The sequence below is a fragment of the Mesoplodon bidens genome, assembly GCF_964165515.1.
Source record: "Mesoplodon bidens genome assembly, chromosome: 4".
NCBI lineage: Eukaryota > Metazoa > Chordata > Mammalia > Artiodactyla > Ziphiidae > Mesoplodon > Mesoplodon bidens.
The window spans coordinates 111,080,250-111,104,103 of record NC_138160.1 but is presented as its reverse complement, the minus strand read 5'-3'; the positions used below and the strand labels follow the sequence as shown (position 1 = coordinate 111,104,103).

Below are 23,854 nucleotides of genomic sequence, written 5' to 3'. Positions count from 1 at the left end.
GTTGAGAACAATCCAGTGGAGAGAGGGAAAAAGATATTTGGCAGAGGAGGGGGACAACTGTAGGAGCAAAGTCTTTGAATAGCTAAGAGGGTTAGACTGATTCCAATATATAGTAACTTGGGATATGATCAAAGTAGCTTTACATGTTATCAGGAAAAGGACGGACCATTCAATAAATGATGGTGAAGCAAACTGTTAACTCATTAAAAAAAATAAAATTAGATCCCTCTCTCATGTCATAAATAAAATAAATTCTAGATGACGTAAAGGCCCAAACATAAAAAGCAAAACTTCAACACTCAGAGGAAAATGTACTAGAATATCTTTATGATTTGGAGTAGAAAGAATTTCTTAAAAAGCTATAAAGGCAAAATTAATAAAGGAAAAGTTTAATGAATATGATAAAAATAAAGTCCCAAACTACAGGTTTATCATAAACAGAATTGAAAGACAAGTCACATATTGGAAAAAAGGCAATTGTACCACATATAACCAACACAGGATTAATATCAAGAGTATATAAAGGATCAGTAAGAAAAATCCAGACAACCCAATAGAGAAAAGTGAACAAAGGATATGAATACACATTCATAATGGAAAACTGTCATGACCATAAGCATGACAAGATGATCTACCTCAACAGTAATCCAGAAATGCAAATTAAAGCAATGTGATACCTTTTCATATCCATGAGTTTGACAAAAATGAGAAAAGTTATACATAACAATAACAGTGAGGATATGGTGAAAAGGGACCTCTCACACAGGACTGATTGAGGTATAAATTGGTACAGTTACTTTAAAGAACAAGTAAAAAATTCCTGGAAAACCGGAATATGTACATACCCTATGCCTCAACAGTTCTGCTTCTTGGTATATACCTAGATAAACTTTTACATGGGTGCAAGAATCCATGTGCTAGTGTTTTCAGTAAATTCATTTGCAATATCAAAAAAATGAAACAGGGCTTCCCTGGTGGCACAGTGGTTGGGAGTCCGCCTGCTAATGCAGGGGTCAAGGGTTCGATCCCCAGTCCGGGAAGATCCCACATGCCATGAAGCCTAGAAAAAAGCCCGCACGCAGCAACGAAGACCCAATGCAAGCATAAATAATAATAAAAAAAAAAGAAACAATACTATTGTTTATCAAGAGACATGGATAAATAAACTAGCTTATTCTTACAGTGGAACAAGACATAAAAGAGAAAGACTTAGATATTTATGCAACAGTATAGATAAACCTCAGAACCTAATGTGTGATGAAAAGTAAGTTTCAGAATATATGGAGTGTAACACCATTCACTTGCATTTTAAAGCCACAGAACAATACAATATATTGTTTTGAACACATACACGTTTGATAAAAGTATAAAAACAAGTACGGAAGTGATATCCACTGACTATAAAATAGTGATTATCCCTGAAATGAGACAAGAAAATAAAAAGGGAGGTAGGACTTCAGCTTTACAGGATTTTATGACTTAAAAGGAAGGAGATTTTTGTTAAACAAATATGGCAAAATGTAACATCTGTCAAATGTGGGAATTAGGTTTACGAGTGTCGGATATACCAGTTGCTGATATTTGAAACATTTTATAATTTAAAATTTTACATAAAAATCACTAGTAGCTTAGGTATTATTGTCCTTTAAAAATTATAAAACATTTAAACATTCAGGAGTTATCAGAATAAAAGTCCTCAAGTTACTAGTCCCCTTCCCCAAATCTCATTTTTCTCCCAAACTAATTATTAACATTTAGCATGCATTACTTCTATGTATTTATATACACATATGCATATATGTGTACAAAAATAGTTGTTTTGTATCTAAGTGGATTCAAAGAGAATATATATTCTGTGATGTGCTTCTTTCACTTGACATGTTTATATGTACATATATATATATTCTACACCATACTTTTCAACTTCTGCATAATATCCCAGAGTATGAATGAGCCATATCTTATTCAATTGTTCCCCTAAATTTGGAAATTTAGGCTGCTTAAACAATGCTGAAGAAATTTCTGTACATATACCTGAGGTGTACATTTATTCTTTTGAGCCACTGGGATACAGACTGAATAGTATGTTTATTTTAAACTTTGATGTCAATTTCCCTTTCAAAAAGGCCCTATAGGGCTTCCCTGGTGGCGCAGTGGTTGAGAGTCCGCCTGCCGATGCAGGGGACATGGGTTTGTGCCCCGGTCTGGGAAGATCCCACATGCCGCGGAGCGGCTAGGCCCGTGAGCCATGGCTGCTGAGCCTGCGCGTCCGGAGCCTGTGCTCTGCAATGGGAGAGGCCAAAACAGTGAGAGGCCCGTGTACCGCAAAAAAAAAAAGGCCCTATAACTTACATTCCTTCCTGAAATATATGAGAGTGCCCATTTTCTCACATGCGTATCACCTTTACATATACTGGATATGACCAGTTTCTTTAACTTTTGCAACTTTAATGAAGAAAAATGTTTCCTTTGTTTTAACCTACATTTCTTTGACCACTAAATGGGTTAGTATTTCTTGTTTTATGAATTTCTTATTTATATCATTTGCTCATTTTTCCATTGAGTTATCTTTTGCTGAGTCATAGGAACATCTTATATCTTAACTATTTTAATTATTACATTGGTGGCAAATTTCTCTAAACTTGATTTATAGTAGCTTTCACAGAATACAGAAGTTTTATATTTTTATGTACACGTATCTGTGAATCTGTTGGGATCTTGATAGATTACATTTTAAAGAACTGTCATCTCTACAATTTTCAACTGTCACATTTAGGAACACAGTATGTCTTTCATTTTTAAGTTTTACAGTTTTTTTTAAAAGTTGCTTCCTATTTTACAGTTTTGTTTGCTATTAAACACAGGATCTTTTTTCCATTTCATTTCTGATAGGTTACTCCTGATATATAGTAAAGTTACATTAATTTTGTATTTATCTACTTTCACTTTAGAAAATTCTCCTTAAGAACTGGAATTTTCACTTCTTTGTTGACCTATGGCTTTGTGTTTACAGTGAAATGATTGGTTTTGTCAATGAGTGTAGAAATTCTACCTATTCTTATTACTGTGTGCTTTTTGGACATTGTACTGATGTTAAAATATGCAACTGAAGGCAAAATGAGGACCAACTTAAACACAGTTATACTTGAATCTTAATTTCAATGTTCTGAATTAGATGTTATGCAAACTATCTCTCATATTTCCTTTAGCTTCAAATCTTTAGCGAAGGATTCTTCCCCACATATGCTTGCCAAATCTAAGTCTCCTGGCATACACCCTTTCTGACTTCTGCCAAAAGACTGTTTTACAAAGTCCTGCTGGGCCTCTGAGCGTAGATATCTGCAATTAGAATTTGCACCCACCCACTTTCACTGGGCTTCAATAGTCAAAGTGAAATGTTAGATGTGGGTAATTCCCTCTGGGAACATGGGAAGCTTTTTTTTAACTAACTAAAAAAGATTTAATTAAATCTGACATTGTACCACAGAGAAGTCAGGCACTTAGATAATCATCATTCTCAAAATTTACTCTCTAGAATACTGACAATTTTTGTTTCACAACAGGCCAAGAACTCATAAATTGTTTTAACTGATCTAATAAAACTATTAAATAATGTTAAAATTAATTTGAAATATAAATACATGCTCTTCAAGGACAGGGTGCCAAATCTCTCAAAATTTTATGACAGTGAAACCTATTGTTGATATCCTGGTATATTACATAGGAACTGTACTGCATAGTCTTAAGGCACAAAATCACTATATATATATATTTATATATATACACATATATAATACATATACATATATAGTATATATCTTAAAATGTCTAACATACTAGCTTCAATAAAATAAACATCTGAATGATTATTTTTTTATTTTATGTAACATGTTAGTTATTAATCTCTGTTGCTCCTAATGATAACTAGATTGTAAAAAAAAAGAACTATTTTTTGATGAGATATTTAAATTAACATCAGTGAAGAATGGAACAAGGGAATTCAGGTTAAAGAAAAAAAACTAGAAACTTCTAAAAATGTTAAATAATATTGAAACAATTAAAATATATATTAAATTTAAACTATTTTAGCCAACCTTCCTCAAAAGACATAATATAGACACTTACTGAAATAATAGTAAGTCAGAGAATTTGCCAGTGATTGTGTCATGATGACCTTTAGCATTTTCTTATAAGGGCAATTTTCAAATCTGAAACAACATTTATGTAGGTGTAATTTCCATACACACAATAAGAAAGAGGCATGAGAGATAAAAAAATTATGTAGCAAATCTTTTGACCTATATAATCCATTTCACAGACTACTAATCTCCAAAGTATTAGGAGGCATTAAGGGTAGTCTGTGGTTTACTGTTAAGTGTAGTATGTCTAGGCAATTTTGATAATTTTTTTTATCTACTAAAATTAAATTATTTTAAAACATGACATTTTATATTGAGCATAGCAATACCAAAATGTTTGCCAACAAACAAAGCTCGCATTGAGAATCTTGTAAAAAATTAAAAACCCTGTGTCATCATCAAATGGGAGAACTGACCAGTGAATAGAAGAGAACACACTGCTCACTGAGAAAACAGAATGGTAAAGACGCATAGATAAAAGAGAAACAAGAAGAATATTAAACACAGTTTTATAGTTCCTACCATTAGATGGTAGAATGCCAAGCTGTTCTGTGATACTGTCAATCTTGTCAGGGATGAAAAATGTTGGAGGAAAAAAAAAAGCCATTTATATCTTATTGATTAAAATGTAGAGGATGCAGCCATATATTACATTTTCACAATAAGGTCTAGCTGTGGTCTAAGTACAGCTAATTCTACTAAGCCTATATTATATAGTTGGATCAAGGGACACTATTTCCTTAAAAAATTAGAATTTCTTTATTCCACAGTTATCTTATGTGATTTTGACATTTTATTCATCTATCTTCAGAAGACTGATTAAAAATGTTCTTTTAGGAACAGAGATACACTCTATCTCTAAAAGGAAACTGTATAATTATTTGTTAGTTACAGGAATAATTTCAGTGCTTTAGGAACAAAGGCTGCCTTCTGTGGAAAGTTGGCACACACTGTGATTTTTAGACCAATTCTTTTCGGGATTAAACATTAACTTAATCTAATAATTTTAATCTAATAGTTTCATTTCACATGGGAAGAAAACCCACCAACCTGTCAAAACACTTCATTCTCAAATAGCTATGATAAAACCAAAATACTCATTAAGGTCAAACAGAAGTGAATATGATATACCTCCCTAAGCATTTATTTCACTTTATACAGTTTGATTTTCAGTGAAAATGAAATGTCTTCCTACCTAATGTTCTTTAGAAATACTTAACTATGTTCTGCAGTTTTCAGCAATGTTCTTTCAACGTGAAACTTCATTATGAAACTATACTTTAATGCACTCAATTTCAATATGCCATTTCAGAGAAAAATATTTGCATTTCCGGGAGTTTAGCCAGAGTTATATACTTTAAAATTAAAAATGATAAAGACTTAATTTTATTTGAGAAAAATTCATTGCTTCTGAGTTGGTGCATCACAATACGGCACATTTTCTATAAGAAGGTCTTTCCTAGGGACCAATTCTGAAAGAAAAACAAGAAGAATACTTAACATCATTAAAATTAAAATAAAATGCAAATACACTCATTTCCCCCTAAACTTTGTAACAGTAAATTATCTAGTTTTAAAATAAATCTTCCCAGTGATATTTTATTTCAGTTAACTTCTAAGGTGGCGTTCCTGATTTTAAATGGAGATAGTTAATAGGACTCTCATTTCAGATTACACAAAAACATACATGACCAACTTAACCATTTACCATGGATTTATTAAATATAACTAAATAACTGACTAGAATTCAGCTAAAGCACGCTGTCAGTAGCAGATTACAGATTAATGATAATTAAAACCATCAACTGGGGATTTCCCTGGTGGTGCAGTGGTTAAGAATCTGCCTGCCAATGCAGGGGACACGGGTTTGAGCCCTGGTCCAGGAAGATCCCACATGCCGCGGACTAACTAAACCCGTGCACCGCAACTACTGAGCTTGTGCCCGCTCTAGAGCCCATGAGCCACAACTACTGAGCCCACACGCCTAGAGCCCGTGCTCTGCAACAAGAAAAGCCACCGCAGTGAGAAGCCTGTGCACTGCAACGAAGAGCAGCCCCCTTTCTCCGCAACTAGAGAAAGCCTGAGCACAGCAACGAAGACCCAACACAGCCAAAAATAAATAATTAATTAAAACCATCAACTGGAAAATTAATTCATGCTACCAACTATGTAAAAAGCAAGACCACTTTCCTAATTTAAAGATTTCAGTGACTTCCCTGGCGGTCCAGTGGTTAGGACTCTGCGCTTCCACTGCAGGGCGCCTGGGTTCGATCCCTGGTTGGGGAACTAAGATCCTGCATGCGATTTCAAATTTTACAGAACAGTGGTTCTCAACTGGAGGTGTTCTGGGTGGTCACACCAACTGAAGAATGCTACTGGAATTTAGAGAAGAGGAGCCAGGGATGTGTGGGATAGTCTGTGTAATGCAGAACTATCTGTTCAAAATGACAATAGGGCCCCACTGAGAAACACTGTTCAACAACAAGAAAAACAACAACAAATGCTGAGTCCTAGGGAAGACATCCTGCTGGAGTCAACTGAGGTAAAGCTCTTAAGATAGAAAGTTTTTAGAAGAGCTGAATCCAGGTGAACTGTCATGATCAAAAAATGCTCACACCAAATTCTATGAAATAACTTGCCTATATTCTTCAAAAAGAACAAGGTCATGAAAGACAAAGAAAGACTAAGGAACTGCTCCAGATTAAGGAAGACTAAAAACATACACATACTACTACATGTAATGGTAGATGGCTCATAGGGACCTGCTGTGTAGCTCAGGGAGCTCTTCTCAATACTCTATAATGACATGTATGGGAGGGGAATGTAAGGAAGAGTGGATATATGTGTATGTGTGGCCAATTCACTTTGCTGTACAGTAGAAACTAACACAACATTGTAGATGAACTATACTTCAATAAAAAGAAAAAAAAGAAGCCTGACTAATACAATGGCATATATAATCATCAATTCTAGAACTTGGAATTTCAGATCATTCTGATCTGAACCCAGTGTCTTTCCAAACTAAATATTGGCTAAGACTGGGCCATACTCATGAATAACACTTTCTCCTTATCTAGAAGTGAGTTGTAAGAACCACTGCAATTGTGCTGTTCCATTCACATGCATGCTTATCCCACAGTTCCTGCACAATATTTTTTTTCAAAAGACACGGAGAATGTTCGCATATTTATTCTTCTAATAGAAGAAATAAATAGAACATTCTCAAGTGACTGGTTTATTCATTTTAGGAGACAGTATGTATAATGAAATGCATTTTTGCTCAGAAATGAAAAGGGTCCTCTCTGCTACTGTCAAACTTGTTTTTATAAACTCCTATTTTATATTTTATTTTGGTATATCAATCTTGAGCGCTTTATTGTCAGGTCATCATTGGTAAACCCCTTCCCTATGACAGTACACTGTGTACTCAATTTTGGAGTGTGGAAAATACATGTACTTGTTTTGTACCTGTAGTTTGGATATATAGTTGACATCTTTGTGCTTTGGTGTTTCAAAAATTTTAAGGCTGTAATGAGGAGTCACATTTACAATCATCAGTATATTCTCTACAATGAATATGCTCCCTTAATTAAATCACAATGCTGGAAACACACACACATGCACACACACACACATACACACAAACATGATGATTAAATGCGATCTGTGTGACCTTCAACTGGACCCTAGACCAGAGATCCAATCCATTTTTTTTTTCTTCTGCTATAAAGGGCACTCTTAGGACAAATGGAAAATTTGAATAACAGAACTGAATCAATGTTAATATACTGATTTTGATAATTATACTGTTGTTATATAAGAGACTGTCTTTGCAAATTTAGGAAATACACAATGTAGTATTTTTAAGAAATACACACTGAAGTATTTCTCCAGATCTAAACCCAAGGGGGCTGTTATGATCTGAAAAATGCTCATTTGGGGGAAAAAGTACATTATGCCTGCATTTACCTTCAGAAAGGTCAAGAAAAAAATGAGGGAGAGATGATAAAGCAAATGTGGTAAAATGTTAGCATTTGTAGAATCTGGATAAAGGAAATTTGCATATTCTTCAACTTTCCTTGCACCTTTTCTGTAAATTTGAATCATTTAAAAATGTTTTAGAGATATTACTAAAATGAACTCAAGGGCTTCCCTGGTGGCGCAGTGGTTGAGAGTCCACCTGCCGATGCAGGGGACGCGGCTTCATGCCCCGGTCTGGGAGGATCCCACGTGCTGCGGAGCAGCTGGGCCCGTGAGCCATGGCTGCTGGGCCTGTGCGTCTGGAGCCTGTGTTCCACAACGGGAGAGGCCACAACAGTGAGAGGCCCGCGCACCGAAACATAAATAAATAAATAAACAAAAAACAAAAACAAACAAACAAACAAACAAATAAATAATAAAATGAATTCAAAAGGAAAACTGAAATTCTCACAAAAAAATAAGTGATCTGATTAAAGATAATGCTCTTATGAGCCACACGGTAAATCTGGCTTACTGAAATGAAAACCAGTTAAATAAGTAGTATTTAACACTTTTTTATATCTCACTTGCTGTTACCAAATCTTTGGAGGTTTCACCAGAGAGCAAATTATAGTTTAGGTTTTAACTTATTAACAACAGCAGTAAATTGTTTCACTTATCAAACATACATGTGCTTATTTTTTGCTAAACATTACATCACGAAATGAAGATACAGAGATAAATATATAATAGTCTCTTAAGTACAGCACGGTGACTTTAGTTAATACTGTACTGCATACTTGAAAGTTCCTAATAGATTTTTTTTTTTTTTTTTTTTTTGCGGTACGTGGGCCTCTCACTGTTGTGGCCTCTCCCGTTGTGGAGCACAGGCTCTGGATGTGCAGGCTCAGCAGCCATGGCTCATGGGCCTAGCCGCTCAGTGGCATGTGGGATCTTCCCGGACCGGGGCACGAACCCGTGTCCCCTGCATTGGCAGGCGGACTCTCAACCACTGTGTCACCAGGGAAGCCCTGCTAATAGAATCTTAAAAGTCCTTATCACAAGAAAAAAAATTTTGTAACTATGTATGGGGACAGATTAACTAGACTTACTGTGGTGATCATTTCAAAGTATAAATAAATAGAGAGGACAGACAGCAGAAGCAAGAGCAACTACAATCCTGCAGCCTGTGGAACAAAAATCACATTCACAGAAAGATACACAAGATGAAAAGGCAGAAGGCTATGTACCAGATGAAGGAACAAGATAAAACCCCAGAAAAACAACTAAATGAAGTGGAGATAGGAAACCTTCCAGAAAAGGAATTCGGAATAATGATAGTGAAGATGATCCAGGACCTCAGAAAAAGAATGGAGGCAAAGATTGAGAAGATGCAAGAAATGTTTAACAAAGATGTAGAAGAATTAAAGAACAAACATGTAGAAGAATTAAAGAACAAACAAACAGAGATGAACAATACAATAGCTGAAATGAAAAATACACTGGAAGAAATCAACAGCAGAATAACTGAGGCAGAAGAACAGATGAGTTACCTGGAAGACAGAACGGTGGAATTCACTGCCATGGAACAGAATAAAGAAAAAAGAATGAAATGAAATGAAGACAGCCTAAGAGACCTCTGGGACAATGTTAAATGCAACATCATTCGCATTATAGGGGTCCCAGAAGGAGAAGAGAGAGAGAAAGGACCTAGGAAAATGTTTGAAGAGATTGTAGTCGAAAACTTCCCTAACATGGGAAAGGAAACAGCCACCCAAGTCCAGGAAGCGCAGAGAGTCCCAGGCAGCATAAACCCAAGGAGAAACAAACACGCCAAGACACATATTAATCAAATTGACAAAAATTAAAGACAAAGAAAAATTATTGAAAGCAACAAGGGAAAAATGACAAATAACATACAAGGGAACTCCCATAAGGTTAACAGTTGATTTCTCAGCAGAAACTCTACAAGCCAGAAGGGAGTGGCACGATATATTTAAAATGATGAAAGGGAAGAACCTACAACCAAGATTACTCTACCCAGCAAGGATCTCATTCAGATTCGATGGAGAAATCAAAATCTTTACAGACAAGCAAAAGCTAAGAGAATTCAGCACCACCAAGCCAGCTTTACAACAAATGCTAAAGGAACTACTCTAAGTGGGAAACACCAAAGAAGAACAGGACCTACAAAAACAAACCCATAACAATTAAGAAAATAGTAATAGGAACATACATATCGATAATTACCTTAAATGTGAATGGATTAAATGCTCCAACCAAGACACAGGCTCACTGAATGGATACAAAAACAAGACCCATATATATGTTGTCTACAAGAAACCCACTTCACACCTAGGGACACATACACACTGAAAGTGAGTGGATGGAAAAAGATATCCATGCAAATAGAAATCAAAAGAAAGCTGGAGTAGCAATACTCATATCAGATAAAATAGACTTTAAAATAAAGAATGTTACAAGAGACAAGGAAGGACACTACGTAGTGATAAAGGGAACAATCCAAGAAGATATAACCATTATAAATATATATGCACCCAACATGGGAGCACCTCAATACATAAGGCAACTTTTAACAGCTATAAAAGTGGAAATCAACAGTGACACAGTAATAGTGGGGGACTTTAACACCTCACACCAATGGACAGATCATCCTAGCAGAAAATTAGTAAGGAAACACAAGCTTTAAATGACACAATAGACCAGATAGATTTGATATTTATAGGACATTCCATCCAAAAACAGATTACACTTTCTTCTCAAGTGCACATGGAACATTCTCCAGGATAGATCACATCTTGGGTCACAAATCAAGCCTCAGTAAATTTAAGAAAATTGAAATCATACTGAGCATCTTTTCTGACCACAACACTATGAGATCAGAAATCAATTACAGGGAAAAAAATGTTAAAAACACAAACACATGGAGGCTAAACAATACGTTACTAAATAACCAAGCGGTCACTGAAGAAATCAAAGAGGAAATCAAAAAATATCTAGAGACAAATGACAATGAAAACACAATGATTCAAAACCTATGGGACACAGCAAAAGCAGTTCTAAGAGGGAAATTTATAGCTATACAAGCCTACCTCAAGAAACAAGAAAAATCTCAAATAAACAATCTAACCTTACACCTAAAGGAACTAGAGAAAGAAAACAAACAGAACCCACAGTTAGTAGAAGGAAAGAAATCATAAAGTTCAGAGCAGAAATAAATGAAATAGAAACAAAGAAAACAATAGCAAAGATCAATAAAACTAAAAACTGGTTCTGAGAAGATAAGCAAAATTGATAAACCATTAGCCAGACTCATCAAGAAAAAGAGGGAGAGGACTCAAATCAATAAAACTAGAAATGAAAAAGAAGTTACAACAGACACCACAGAAATACAAAGCATCCTAAGAGACTACTACAAGCAACTCTATGCCAATAAAATGGACAACTGGAAGAAGTGGACAAATTCTTAGAAAGGTATAACCTTCCAAGACTGAACCAGGAAGAAATAGAAATATAAACAGACAATCACAAGTAATGAAATTGAAACTGTGATTAAAAATCTTCCAACAAACAAAAGTCCGGGACCAGATGGCTTCACAGGTGAATTCTATCCAACATTTAGAGAAGAGCTAACACCCATCCTTCTCAAACTCCCCCAAAAAATTGCAGAGGAAAGAACACTCCCAAACTCATTCTATGAGGCTACCATCACCCTGACACCAAAACCAGACAAAGATACTACAAAAAAAAGAAAATTACCGACCAATATCACTGATGAATATAGACGCAAAAATCCTCAACACAATACTGGCAAACAGAATCCAACAACAAATTAAAAGGATCAAAATATATATATATATATATAGAATCATTAGACTGTATACTTGAAACTAGTATAGTGTTATATGTCAACTATACCTCAATTAAAAAAAAAAGTCTCCTCAGCTTCAAACAGTTCACAAGCTAGTGGAAAAGTCCAACAAATAGTGGTTTAAGTAAGAGATTTAACTTTCTCACATATCAAGAAATATAGATTAAGGCAACCCTAGGCTACTGCAGGTCCTTAGTACCACCAAGGACCCAGGCTCTTCTTTTTTTTCCTGTTCTGCTCCTCTTCATGTATGGTTTGTCTTCACTGCAGCTGTCACATCGCATCTGCATTCCAGGCAGGAAGAGGGGAAAAGGGCGAAAAGGAGAGCGCTAGCTTGGCCTCTGCCTTTTAACAGGAAAACAGTAGCTTTACTGGAAGCAACATTCAGTAGACAGCTGCTTACACTGACCAGAAAGGTGTCACATGGTCTGAGATATCACTTTGTTTCCTCCCCTGTCACACCGTACTCTGAACACAATTTTTCAGTTAGTGAGAAAGAAAAGATATTGAGAGGCAACAACCCATCCACCCTTTTAGCTACACAACATGAATATGCACCCTTCTTCCGATATATAGAAAACTACATCCGTTTACTACTTGACCCCTAAGATCTCATCCATGTTCAAATCAAGGATCTCTAGCAGATGTGCTAGCCTTTCCATTAGGTCCAGCTGTGGCTCACATGGTAGATACCTATTGGACCATAGTAAAGAATAAACAGGATACAGCAATAAAAACCTGGAATGGAAAACACATGGCAGTACTGCTCCACAGCAAATCCTAAATCCTAAGTCCTTCTGGACAGAGGAGCAAAAGCTCCTTGCTTTTGGCAGAGCAATAAACTCTAGTCAGCCAAATTGGCAACACCTAATCCTGTTTTCTGGGAGACCCAAAGACCCTCTATTGTCCACTGTCCTTCAAGGCTTCTGGTCTGTCCTCTGGGGGATCCAGATGGGGATATTACCAAAAAAATGCCCTTCTTTGAGGCTCTGAAGCTTTCATAATCCACTTCCTGTTGATATGAGTTAAGGGACCCAGGGATGGCCTTAAGAGTGGAAGAGAGCTAACCAAACTTGGGGTTTCTTGGCAATACAATTTATTCAAAAACTGTATAACTTCCAATCTATTTTTTTCCAGTCATTTCCATGTGCAAGTAGCCACAGGCAAACACCTTGACACAGTTACTAAGCATGAAGATTTTCATTCTCTGGTTGTGGTCTCTATGCTGTCCCATCTCCTTAACTCTTAGCTTAATGGACACTTCTTAACACAATGAAAAACTATAGGCTCCAGTGAGTAAATGCATCATATATCTGATCTTTGTCTGGCAAATGAGAAAGCTTGGGGCACTGATCTTATATTAGAGCTAAGAGAGCCCCTGCTTGTATTGGCTTTAGTTTTAGTGGATAGGAGCAACTGGCATTTTTAGGCCTGCAAGGCTCTAAATTATAGGACCCTCAATCAGATTCCAGGTTGTAGCAAGAAGTGTCCCTTTGCAAAGCAGTGCTTCTTTCCATCTTTGCTTTGAAGACTGACTAGCTTAACCTGCATTAATCCTCTTTTTCAATATTTTGCTGAAAGCAGGAAGAAATGACGAGCACACACTGACATTCTGATTATATCCCTTATTGCTGTAGCTGTACTCCCAAAAAACAGTAAGTGGCACTAACCTTACGTTCACTACTACATAACAAGGGCCACCAGCTTAAGGACTGTAATGGTCAGGTCCATGTTAACAACACTCCCCTCTATCCCTGTCTTCCATTCAACTAATTTCACATTTTAGGTTGTGTAATTTTCAGTATCTCACTTCTGGCAACAACTTCTGTTGTTCTTAGTTATAAGTAACAGAAGCTGACTGTGGCTAATGAGGCAGAAAAGGTATTCATTAACAGTTTATTGATCTAACTCAAGGAATTACTGTGAAGGCTTAAGAATCAGGCAGGCTTGAGGCTAAGCTTCCAGGAACAATGTCCAAAGACATACCATAGAACTGGCCTGATGACGAAAACTGCTGCTGCCTATGGAGCACTAGAAATAACTACCACTATTTCTACCCTTATGGAGCACAACATGCTATACTTCAGATGTTGCCAGAAACTCAACTTTACTACATCTGTTCCTGCTACCACAACAATGACCCTTCTGGATCAGTAACTTGACTCTGTAACCACTGATGCTAACTCTTGCCAGCAAAATGCGTTCTGTGCCAAGCCTCTTTTCTCAAGCTCACTTCTGAATACAGTACAGGTAGTGTGCTGCACCTATGTTAAATACATGTGCCTGAGGTGCAAAGGAAACTGAGGAAATGACTATTCTGGATCCTATCCTGGGAATTTAGAACTCATAGAGATGGAAATTCCTGAAGTAAGACAAGGACATTCAAAAAGTGGTAAATAACCAGAAAAACTGTCAGATATTCATTACTCTATCCCTTCACACAATTTATCTTATTATGCAATCTTTGAAATCAAATGGCATCCTACAATTGAATTTTTCTATATTCATTAATTGCTAATACTTTAATTAGGCCAAACATATTACAGGTATATTTACATGCAGTATACTATTTTTCACTGTGATTATTTTATTGATTATAAAATTCCTAACCTTGCTCTCTATATTAGATATCAAAGTACCAAAACAACATTAGCTTAGGAAGTTGTCAGATCTCAACAAGGAACCACACTAAGATCGTGATTTATTTCCTGTATTTTAGGCCCCTGAAAAAGCTTCTCTCTTATGGTCATATTAAATGTATCATTTAAAAATTAATTTCTTAAAATAAACATGTTTTAACTCAATTATGGCCCCAAATCAAAATTTAGGTCAAGATTTAAAAAAATAAATAAAAGAACAGAAGAGGAAGGTACACGTCCAAACTCATTTTATGAGTCCAGCATTAGCCTAATACTAAAACCAAACAAGCACACTATTAAGAAAATTATAGGCCAATGTCCCAGTTGAACATAGATGCAAAAACCCTCAACAAAATGGTAGCAAACTGAATTCAACAATACATTAAAAGGATCATATACCATGATCAAGTGGCATTTATTCCAGAGATGCAAGGATTTTTCAATATCAGCAAATAAATGTGAGACACCACATCAATAAAAATGAAGGATAAAAATCATATGATCATGTAATAAATGCCAAAAAAGCCATTGACAAAATTCAACATCTGTTTATGAAAAATACCTCTCAACAAAGTGAGTACAGAGGGAATATACCTCAACATAATGAAGACCATATATGAGAAGCCTACAGCTAACATCATACTCAATGGTGAAAACCTGAAAGCTTTCCCTCTAAGATCAGGAACAAGACAAGGATGCCTACCCACTACTTTCATTCAACACAATTTTGCAAGTCCTAGCCAGAGCAACTGGGCAAGAAAAAGAAATACAGGAATCCAAATTGGAAAGAAGTAAAACTGTCACTGTTTGAACATGACACGATATTATATAAAGAAAATCCTAAAGATTCCACCAAGAAACTGTTAGAACTAATAAACAAATTCGGTAAAGTTGTAGGATACAAAAGCAATACAAAAAAATCTGTTGCATTTCTATACACTAATAATGAATGGAATAAACATCAGAAAGAGCAATTAAGAAAAAAATCCTATTAACAACTGCATACAAATGAATAAAATATCTAGGAATATATTTAACCAAGGAAGGGAGAGACTGGGACCCTGAAAACTATAAGACACTGATGAAAGAAACTGAGAACACAAATAAATGGAAAGATATTGTGTCCTCATGGATTGGAAGAATTAATATTATCATTAAAATGTCCATACTACCAAAGGCAATCTACACATTCAATGTAATTTTTTTTTTTTTTTTTTTTTTTTTTGCGGTACACAGGCCTCTCACTGTTGTGGCCTCTCCCGTTGCGGAGCACAGGCTCCGGACGCACAGGCTCAGTGGCCATGGCTCACGGGCCCAGCCGCTCCACAGCATGTGGGATCTTCCCGGGCCAGGGCACGAACCCGTATCCCCTGCATTGGCAGGCGGACTCTCAACCACTGCACCACCAGGGAAGCCCTCAATGCAATTCTTATCAACATTTCAACGGCATTTTTCACAGAAACAGAACAAACAATCCTAAACTTTGTAACATGAAAGAACCTGAATAGCCAAAACAATCTTGAAAAAGAAGAAAAAGGCTGGCAACATCACACTTCCTCATTTCAAACTATACTACAAATCTATAACAATCAAAACAGTATGGTATTGGCACAAAAGAAAAACAGCACACAACAACCACCAAAAATGGAACACATAGACACAGAGAAAAGGTCTGTGGTTGTCAGAGGTAGGATCGGGGTGTGTGTGTGAAACGGGTGAGGCTGGTCAAAAAGTACAAACTTCCAGTTATAAGATAGATAAGCTCTGGTGATGCAATGTACAGCATGGTAACTATAGTTAAAAATACTGTATTGTACACTACAAAGCTACAGTAATCAAAACAGTGTGGTATTGGCACAAAAACAAACATGGATCAATGGAACAGAATAGAGAGCCCAGAAATAAACCCATATACCTATGGTCAAATCTTTGACCAAAGAAGCAAGAATATATAATGGAAAACAGTCTCTTCAGCAAGTGGTGCTGGGAAAGTTGGACAGGTGCATGTAAAACAATGAAGTTAGAACACACCCTCACACCACACACAAAAAATAAACTTCAAATGCCTTAAAGACTTAGACATAAGACATGACACCATAAAACTCCTAGAAGAGAACAGAGGCAAAGCATCCTCTGACATAGATCATATCAATGTTTTCTTAGGTCAGTCTCCTAAGGCAATAGAAATAAAAGCAAAAATAAACAAATGGGATCTAATCAAAGTTACAAGCTTTTGTACAGCAAAGGAAACCACAAACAAAATGAAAAGACAACCTACAGACTGGGAGAAAATATCTGCAAATGATATGACTGACAAGAGCTTAATTTCCAAAATATACCAACAGTTGATAAAACTCAACAATAAAAAAAAAACCCAATTGAAAAATGGGCAAAAGACCTAAATAGACATTTCTCCAAAGAAGACATACAGATGACCAATAGGCACATGAAAATCTTCTCAACATCACTAATTATTAGAGAAATGCAAATCAAAACTACAGTGAGGTACCACCTCACACCAGTCAGAAGAGCCATCAGGAGAAAATTTACAAATAACAAATGCTGGAGAGGGTGTGGAAAAAAGCGTACCCTCCTACTTGTTGGTAGGAATGTAAATTGGTGCAGCCACTACGGAAAACAATATGAAGGTGCCTCAAAAAATTAAAAATAGACTGGGTCGATTGCCTGCAAGTCGCGGAGGCACCTGCTGCAGTCGCTGCATCTCTAAGCATGGATGACAGCAAGCCCAAGCCCCCCAAGTCCCTAGGGGACCCCACGAAGGACAAGGCAGCCAAGAGGCTGTCACTAGAGTCGGAGGATGCCAGCGAAGGGGCAGCCACCATGGCCCGGAGCCCAGCGCCCTGGAGGAGGCCTTCTGGAGGTTTACAGTGCACTGGTACACCAGGGCCACCTGTAAGGAGATGCATGGCAAGAACTGGTCCAAGCTGTGCAGGGACTGCCAGGTGATCGATGGCAGGAACATGACCGTCACCAACGTGGACATCGTCTTCAGCAAGATCAAAGGCAAGTCCTGCAGGACCATCACATTTCAACAGTTCAAGGAAGCTCTGGAGGAGCCGGCCAAGAAGAGATTCAAAGACAAAAGTGGTGAGGAGGCCACCCGAGAGGTGCACAGGCTCACTGAGGGCAAAGCCCCCATCATCTCGGGGGTGACGGAAGCCATCTCCTCGCTCACCGTGTCACGGTTCACGGACACCACCAAGTTCATGGGCTCCCACAAGGAGCACTTCGACCCGTCCGGAAGGGGCAAGGGCAGGGCGGGCCACGTGGACCTGGTGGACGAGTCGGGCTACATGCCGGGCTACAAGCACGCAGGCACCTACGACCAGAAGGTGCAGGGGGACAAGTAGCCGGTGGGGCCTTCTCCTGTCACCCGGTCCCCCCCGCCGCCTCACACTTCATTATATTCCTGTGCTTGCAGGCAGAACTCGGACCCAGGGCTGGACGGCCATGGAGGCACCAGGCCTCCCTCCCCCACGGGCCCGCACTCCCCTCGACCCCAGCTTTGGCCCCGACTCACCTTTCCTAACACAACTGCCTCATCCCTGCCAGGAAGTGGGCAGATGACCCTTTCCAAAGTGTCTCCCAAGGCCAGACCACACCAGCCACTGATTTGCAGCAAAGGGGGTGTTTTAAAGGAGCTGGTGGGCAGACGCTGTCTGGGGGTGCTGACCCGCAAGCGCCAAGGCACCAACCAGCAGCACTGATAAAGCAGACAGAGCCCCAGACAGGGCACCGCAGTGCCTGGAGAGTACCACGCGGGTATGGGAGGCAGGGCACACCATGCACGCTTGCACACCCATGCATACATGCACGCACCTATGCACACGCACACTAAGCACCCACAACGCATGCACACACACACGCACACGCATGCACCCACACGCGCTCAGGCACACAAACCGAGGACCAGGTCTGCACTGATGGCGGGCGCCGAGCTGAGGGCTGCAGTGCAAAGGAAGAAGGCTCCTCTGTCGACCAAAGTGACTCGAAGTGTGATGTCACAAGATTTCAAAATGGAAACTAAGGGCAATTCATTTCGCTTCTCTGAGAAGAAACAGGAAACAATGATGCATGTTTATTCTCAGAATGGCTCAGGGAAGACTCAGAATATTCCGTCTCTGTGACTCCCTCCCAGCGGCTCCTGTCTCCCGGCCCCGAGCGGGGAAGACCCCCAGGGGTCGGGCCCTGGACTAGAGGCTGCGGGTGGCCCGGCGGATCTCTCCTTGCTCCTCCAGCCACTGTGGTTCCTCTGGCCTCTCTGGAACCTCCGAGAGTGGCCTTCCCTGTCCTCCCCGCCCTGGAGTGCAGAAACCTCAGGGCAGGGCCAGGCAAGGGGAGGGCCAGAGGCCGGCAGCATCTGTGGGGTTTGGTTTCTCTGAGAGGCCAGAGGTGGGACCTCCTGCTGTCACAGTGGGCCCTTGGCAATGTGTCCCTTTGCATGGACATGGCCACAGCCTGGCGGGTAATGCTCTGGGCCCTGTGGTCCTGGTTTTGGTCCTGGGGGAAGCCCATGGCAGCCCCTGGGGAATGCTTCCCAGGAATCCAACAGCCCTGCTGCTATCTGTCCTGTGTCCAGGGCAGCAGGCCAGTTAGGGGCACCCCTCCATGGACACACGGCCTGGCCCACGGCACAGGTGGCCATGAGTGCCACAGCACTGCCATGGCAGGCACGTTGGTCACGGCTGGACCTGGGAGGCCCCACCCACCCACACAGAGGGGCTCAGACCAGCGCTCCCAGCCGACACGGCCACTCGCACGGGGCTCCCCCTGGGATGTTGGTGGCCTCTGCAGACAGCTTCGTCCTGAGGCCCTGGCACCTCACCGCACTATCACCCAGGAAGTGATGGAGCACAGGCGTCTGGGGTCACTGTGAGGATGTGAATCGCTGCCATCTAGAAAGTTTCTAAAACTTGGGGATCTGAAGCTGCCCGGCCAGGCCCCCAATCCACCACCAGGAAACTGAGGCCCGAGGGCTGGGGGAAAGCAGGCAGGACACCGACCCCCACCCTGGGCTCCTCTCCTCCCTCCAGAGGCAAGAGTCACCTGGGGAATCGCATCTGCAGAGAACTCTGAACGTGCAGAGAGTTTCTGAGCACTAAGTTGATCACAGATGGGAAAGCCCGTGTTCCAGGGCCGGCCGGTTCCTCTCCGTGGACTCGGGACAGGACTTCTCCCCAGACCCATGCTCTACCCAGACGCTGTGGGTCTCTGCCTTCCCGACAGCCCGGCGCCCCCCCCAACCCCAGCCCTCCCAGCCGGTCAGGGGCTGGCCTGCCCGGGAGCACACGGGAGGTGGTCTGAGCAGAAGAAACCACGCCAGTGGCGTCCTGGTACGCTTCCTCACGCTGCCCCCCACCCCGGGGCCGGCCTGCGAGGCCGACACCACCCCACTGCAGGAAACCATCTTCCCGATGGTTACAGCAGCACCTCCTCCTTGGGTTAAGGAAAATCAACTGCACACAGCTGCCCCCGTGGCCATCCCTGCCTCAGCCCTGCACTTGCGGGCTCCCGAACTGCTGAGGCCGAGGTGTCTGGGTGGGTCTCAGGTGTCCCCAGCCCGCCTGAGGCTTCTTTCCCGACGTGTAGCTCTGGAAGCACATCTCCCGCTCAGGGCAGGAGGAAGCGGTGGCCCCCTCCCCGTCGGCTCTATCACGGTATCTGTGTGTAGCCCCAACACAGCACGTCGCTCAGGCTCCAAGCTCTGCACAGACACACATGCCTCCCTCAGGCTCTGGACGCTGTGGACACACAGGCAGGTGTGCATCTTTGCTGCATGTTTTATGCAATACCCATTCGCTTCTACTAACTGCGGTTAACTAGAAACTACATGTCTCTCTGTGAACGAAGGAAACTGCACAGCAAGCCCGCCAGGAAGCAGGGACCCGTGGTCAGGGCGAACCGTGCTGACTGCGCTGAGTGCCGGGACAGCAGAGCGAGCGTTTGAGAACACTGATCGCGCCACAGTACTTATTTATTTCTATTTAATGCTCTAGGATAAGCAACTAGGCGGTGGTTAGTTCACCACAATTGAAGTTCAAATTACCTAAGTTTAAAATATTATAGGAAGAGATCGATATTTATACTGGAGTATTTTTTTTTAAAGAAGATGTTGGGGGTAGGAGTTTATTAATTAATTTATTTATTTTTGCTGTGTTGGGTCTTCGTTTCTGTGCGAGGGCTTTCTCTAGTTGTGGCAAGCGGGGGCCACTCTTCATCACAGTGCACGGGCCTCTCACTATCGCGGCCTCTCTTGTTGTGGAGCACAGGCTCCAGACGCGAGGCTCAGTAGTTGTGGCTCACGGGCCTAGTTGCTCCGCGGCATGTGGGATCCTCCCAGACCAGGGCTCGAACCTGTGTCCCCTGCACTGGCAGGCAGATTCTCAACCACTTCGCCACCAGGGAATCCTCCCATACTGGAGTATTTTTACACCTCGAATATCCTCAGTCTTAAGGTTTGAGGCCGATGAAAATTACAGTCAGGAAGAGGCACGCGGAGCCCCAGTGGCATCGCCTCCTGTCTAAGCTGCTCTATGTCCACGCCCCAGTGGCTGAGAGCTCAGTGCAGGCCGCGGCGTCCCTCTGAAGCACCAAGTGGACAGAGACTCACACACCCGAAGCCTGGGCCTGGCTCAGCCACTGGCTGTCATGAATCAAATTTTAACGGCACACAGCCCCACCATGCACCGCGCAACGCCTGTGGCTGCTTCTGTGGCTACGCCAGCAGGGAGAAGATAAGTCACAGATGCCATGGCCCACAAAACCTACAGCAGTCACTGCCTGGACCTTTAGGGGAGGCTGCTGGTGCTGCCTCCACCCCTGAGGACCCAGCAGGCTCCTTCCTCTGGGAGTGTTCCCACACAAGCTGGCATACCCCGTCCCACAGTGCACGCAGGTGGGGACACCGTAGTCACCCGTCCATACGCTCAGGTTGACAATTCAGCTGTACTGTGAAGTCACCACGAGGCTAGAATGTCCTTAGAACTCTGACCCTGAGTAGCTTCCCTCCACTGACTGACTACTGAGCACTCTGTGAAGTCCCGTGGCTTTGGAGTGTGGAGAGCGTGGCTGGTGGTGGCCCCAGGCAGTCCCTTGAGGTGGTCGCCCGGCACTTTGAGATGCTTTGGTTAACTCTCTCTCTTCCCCAAACCAAGCCAAACAACAAAGGAAACGTACATAACTCAAACTTGAAAGGGAGCATATGCTACTAGTTTCAACTAAGTTTTTTTCAGGAAAGGGAAATAAATGTATATATAGATGGGGGGAGGCTAAAAATAGAGTTGCCATATGATCCAGCAATCCTACTCCTGGGCATATATTTGGAACTATAATATGAAAAGATACATGCACCCCTATGTTTATAGCAACACTATTCACAATAACCAAGACACAGAAGCAACCTAAATGTTCATCAACAGATGAATGCATAAAGAAGATGTGGTATAAATACACAGTGGAATACTACTCAAACACAAAAAAGAATAAAATAATGCCATTTGCAGCAACATAGATGGATCTAGAGATTATCATACTAAGTGAAGTAAGTCAGAAAGAGAAAGACAAATACCATATGATATCACTTACATGTGGAATCTAAAATATGACATAAATAAACTTATCTAGAAAGAGAAACAGACTCACGGACATAGAGAACAGACTTGTGATTGCCAAAGGGGAGGGCCGGTATGGGAGGGATGGACTGGGAGTTTGGGATTAGCAGATGCAAACCACTATAAATAGAATGGATAAACAACAAAGTCCTACTGTATAGCACAGGGAACTATATTCAATATCCTGTAATAAACCATAATGGAAAATAATATGAAAAAGAATGTATATATGTATAACTGAATCACTTTGCTGTACAGCAGAAATTAACATAACATTGTAAATCAACTACTTCAATAAAATAAATTTTAAAAATACTGTATTGTGTATTTGAAAGACACTAACAGTAAATCTTAAAAGTTCTCATCACAAGAAAAAAATTTGTCACTGTGTATGGTCATAGATATTAACTAAAAACTTATTGTGGTAATCATTTCACTATATACACATATATGTTGTATACATAGTGAAATGATTATACATAACCATTATGTTGTACACCTAAAACTAATACAATGTTGTATGTTAACTATTTGTCAATTTAAAAAATCTTTCAATGGCATGGTTTGTAAGAGTGTGAAAATCATAGAGACATTTAGGATATAAATAATTTATAGGACATTAAAATATTTAACTCTGCAGTTATAAAAAGTCTCTAAATATATAAAACACAAAAATACAAATGAGTTTAAATAGAGAACTTGCATACAAAATTTTCTTTTTTTTATAATTAATTTATTGGAATATAGTTGCTTTACAATGTTGTTAGTTTCTACTGTACAGCAAAGTGAATCAGCTATACGTGTATATATATATATATCCCTCCTTTTGGATTTCCTTCCCATTTAGGTCACCGCAGAGCATTGAGTAGAGTTCCCTGAGCTATAAAGCAGGTTCTCATTAGTTATCTATTTTATACATAGTATCAATAGTGTATATATGTCAATCCCAATCTCCCAATTCATCCCACCCTCCCCCGTCTGCCCTTGGTGTCCATACATTTGTTCTCTATGTCTGTGTCTCTACTTCTGTTTTGCAAAAAGATGATCTATACCGTTTTTTCTAGATTCCACATATATGCGTTAATATGCGATATTTGTTTTTCTCTTTGACTTACTTCACTCTGTATGACAGTCTCTAGGTCCATCCACATCTCTACAAATGACCCAATTTCGTTCCTTTTTATGGTTGAGTAATATTCCGTTGTATGTAGGTATCACATTCTTCTTTATCCATTACTCTGTTGATGGACATTTAGGTTGCTCAAAATTGTTTTCTTTAAGAACCTCTTCCTGACCCACCAAGTTTGGGATTTGGAGCTCTGCCTATGTGCCTGAACAGTCCCTCTACCTCTCCTGATATGGCAGCCAAAGGACTGTGACTGAACACTATTGTTTATCTTCTAATATGGTGATCTAAGTTCCATAAGGACTGACCACTGTTCTATTCTTAGTGCCTAGCACAACAGGTATTGAATAAATGGTTGTTGAATCACATTAACCTACCTTAGAATACAAACTATAAAGATAGTTTAGGGCAAAGACGAATATAAAACACCAAAGGACAGAAGTTTAAAAACACATCTGAAATGAAGA

At 40.2% G+C, this 23,854-nt stretch overlaps 1 protein-coding gene and 1 pseudogene across 3 annotated transcripts in view; one reads left to right on the top strand and one right to left on the bottom strand.

Annotated features, from left to right (window-relative positions):
* Window positions 1-5,400: 5,400 nt before the first annotated feature.
* The window catches only part of LYRM7 (LYR motif containing 7), a 37,825-nt gene continuing 19,371 nt past the window's right edge, over window positions 5,401-23,854 (bottom strand). For both annotated transcript variants that reach the window (XM_081232766.1, XM_081232767.1), the window contains exon 5: window positions 5,401-5,611. In XM_081232766.1, coding sequence (XP_081088892.1) covers window positions 5,541-5,611 — 71 coding nt within the window. In that variant the 3' untranslated portion in view covers window positions 5,401-5,540. The remainder of the gene's footprint in view (window positions 5,612-23,854) is intronic.
* LOC308615642 (tubulin polymerization-promoting protein-like) lies at window positions 17,361-18,001 on the top strand (annotated as a pseudogene). Its single transcript has one exon. The product of its transcript is annotated as a tubulin polymerization-promoting protein-like (transcript).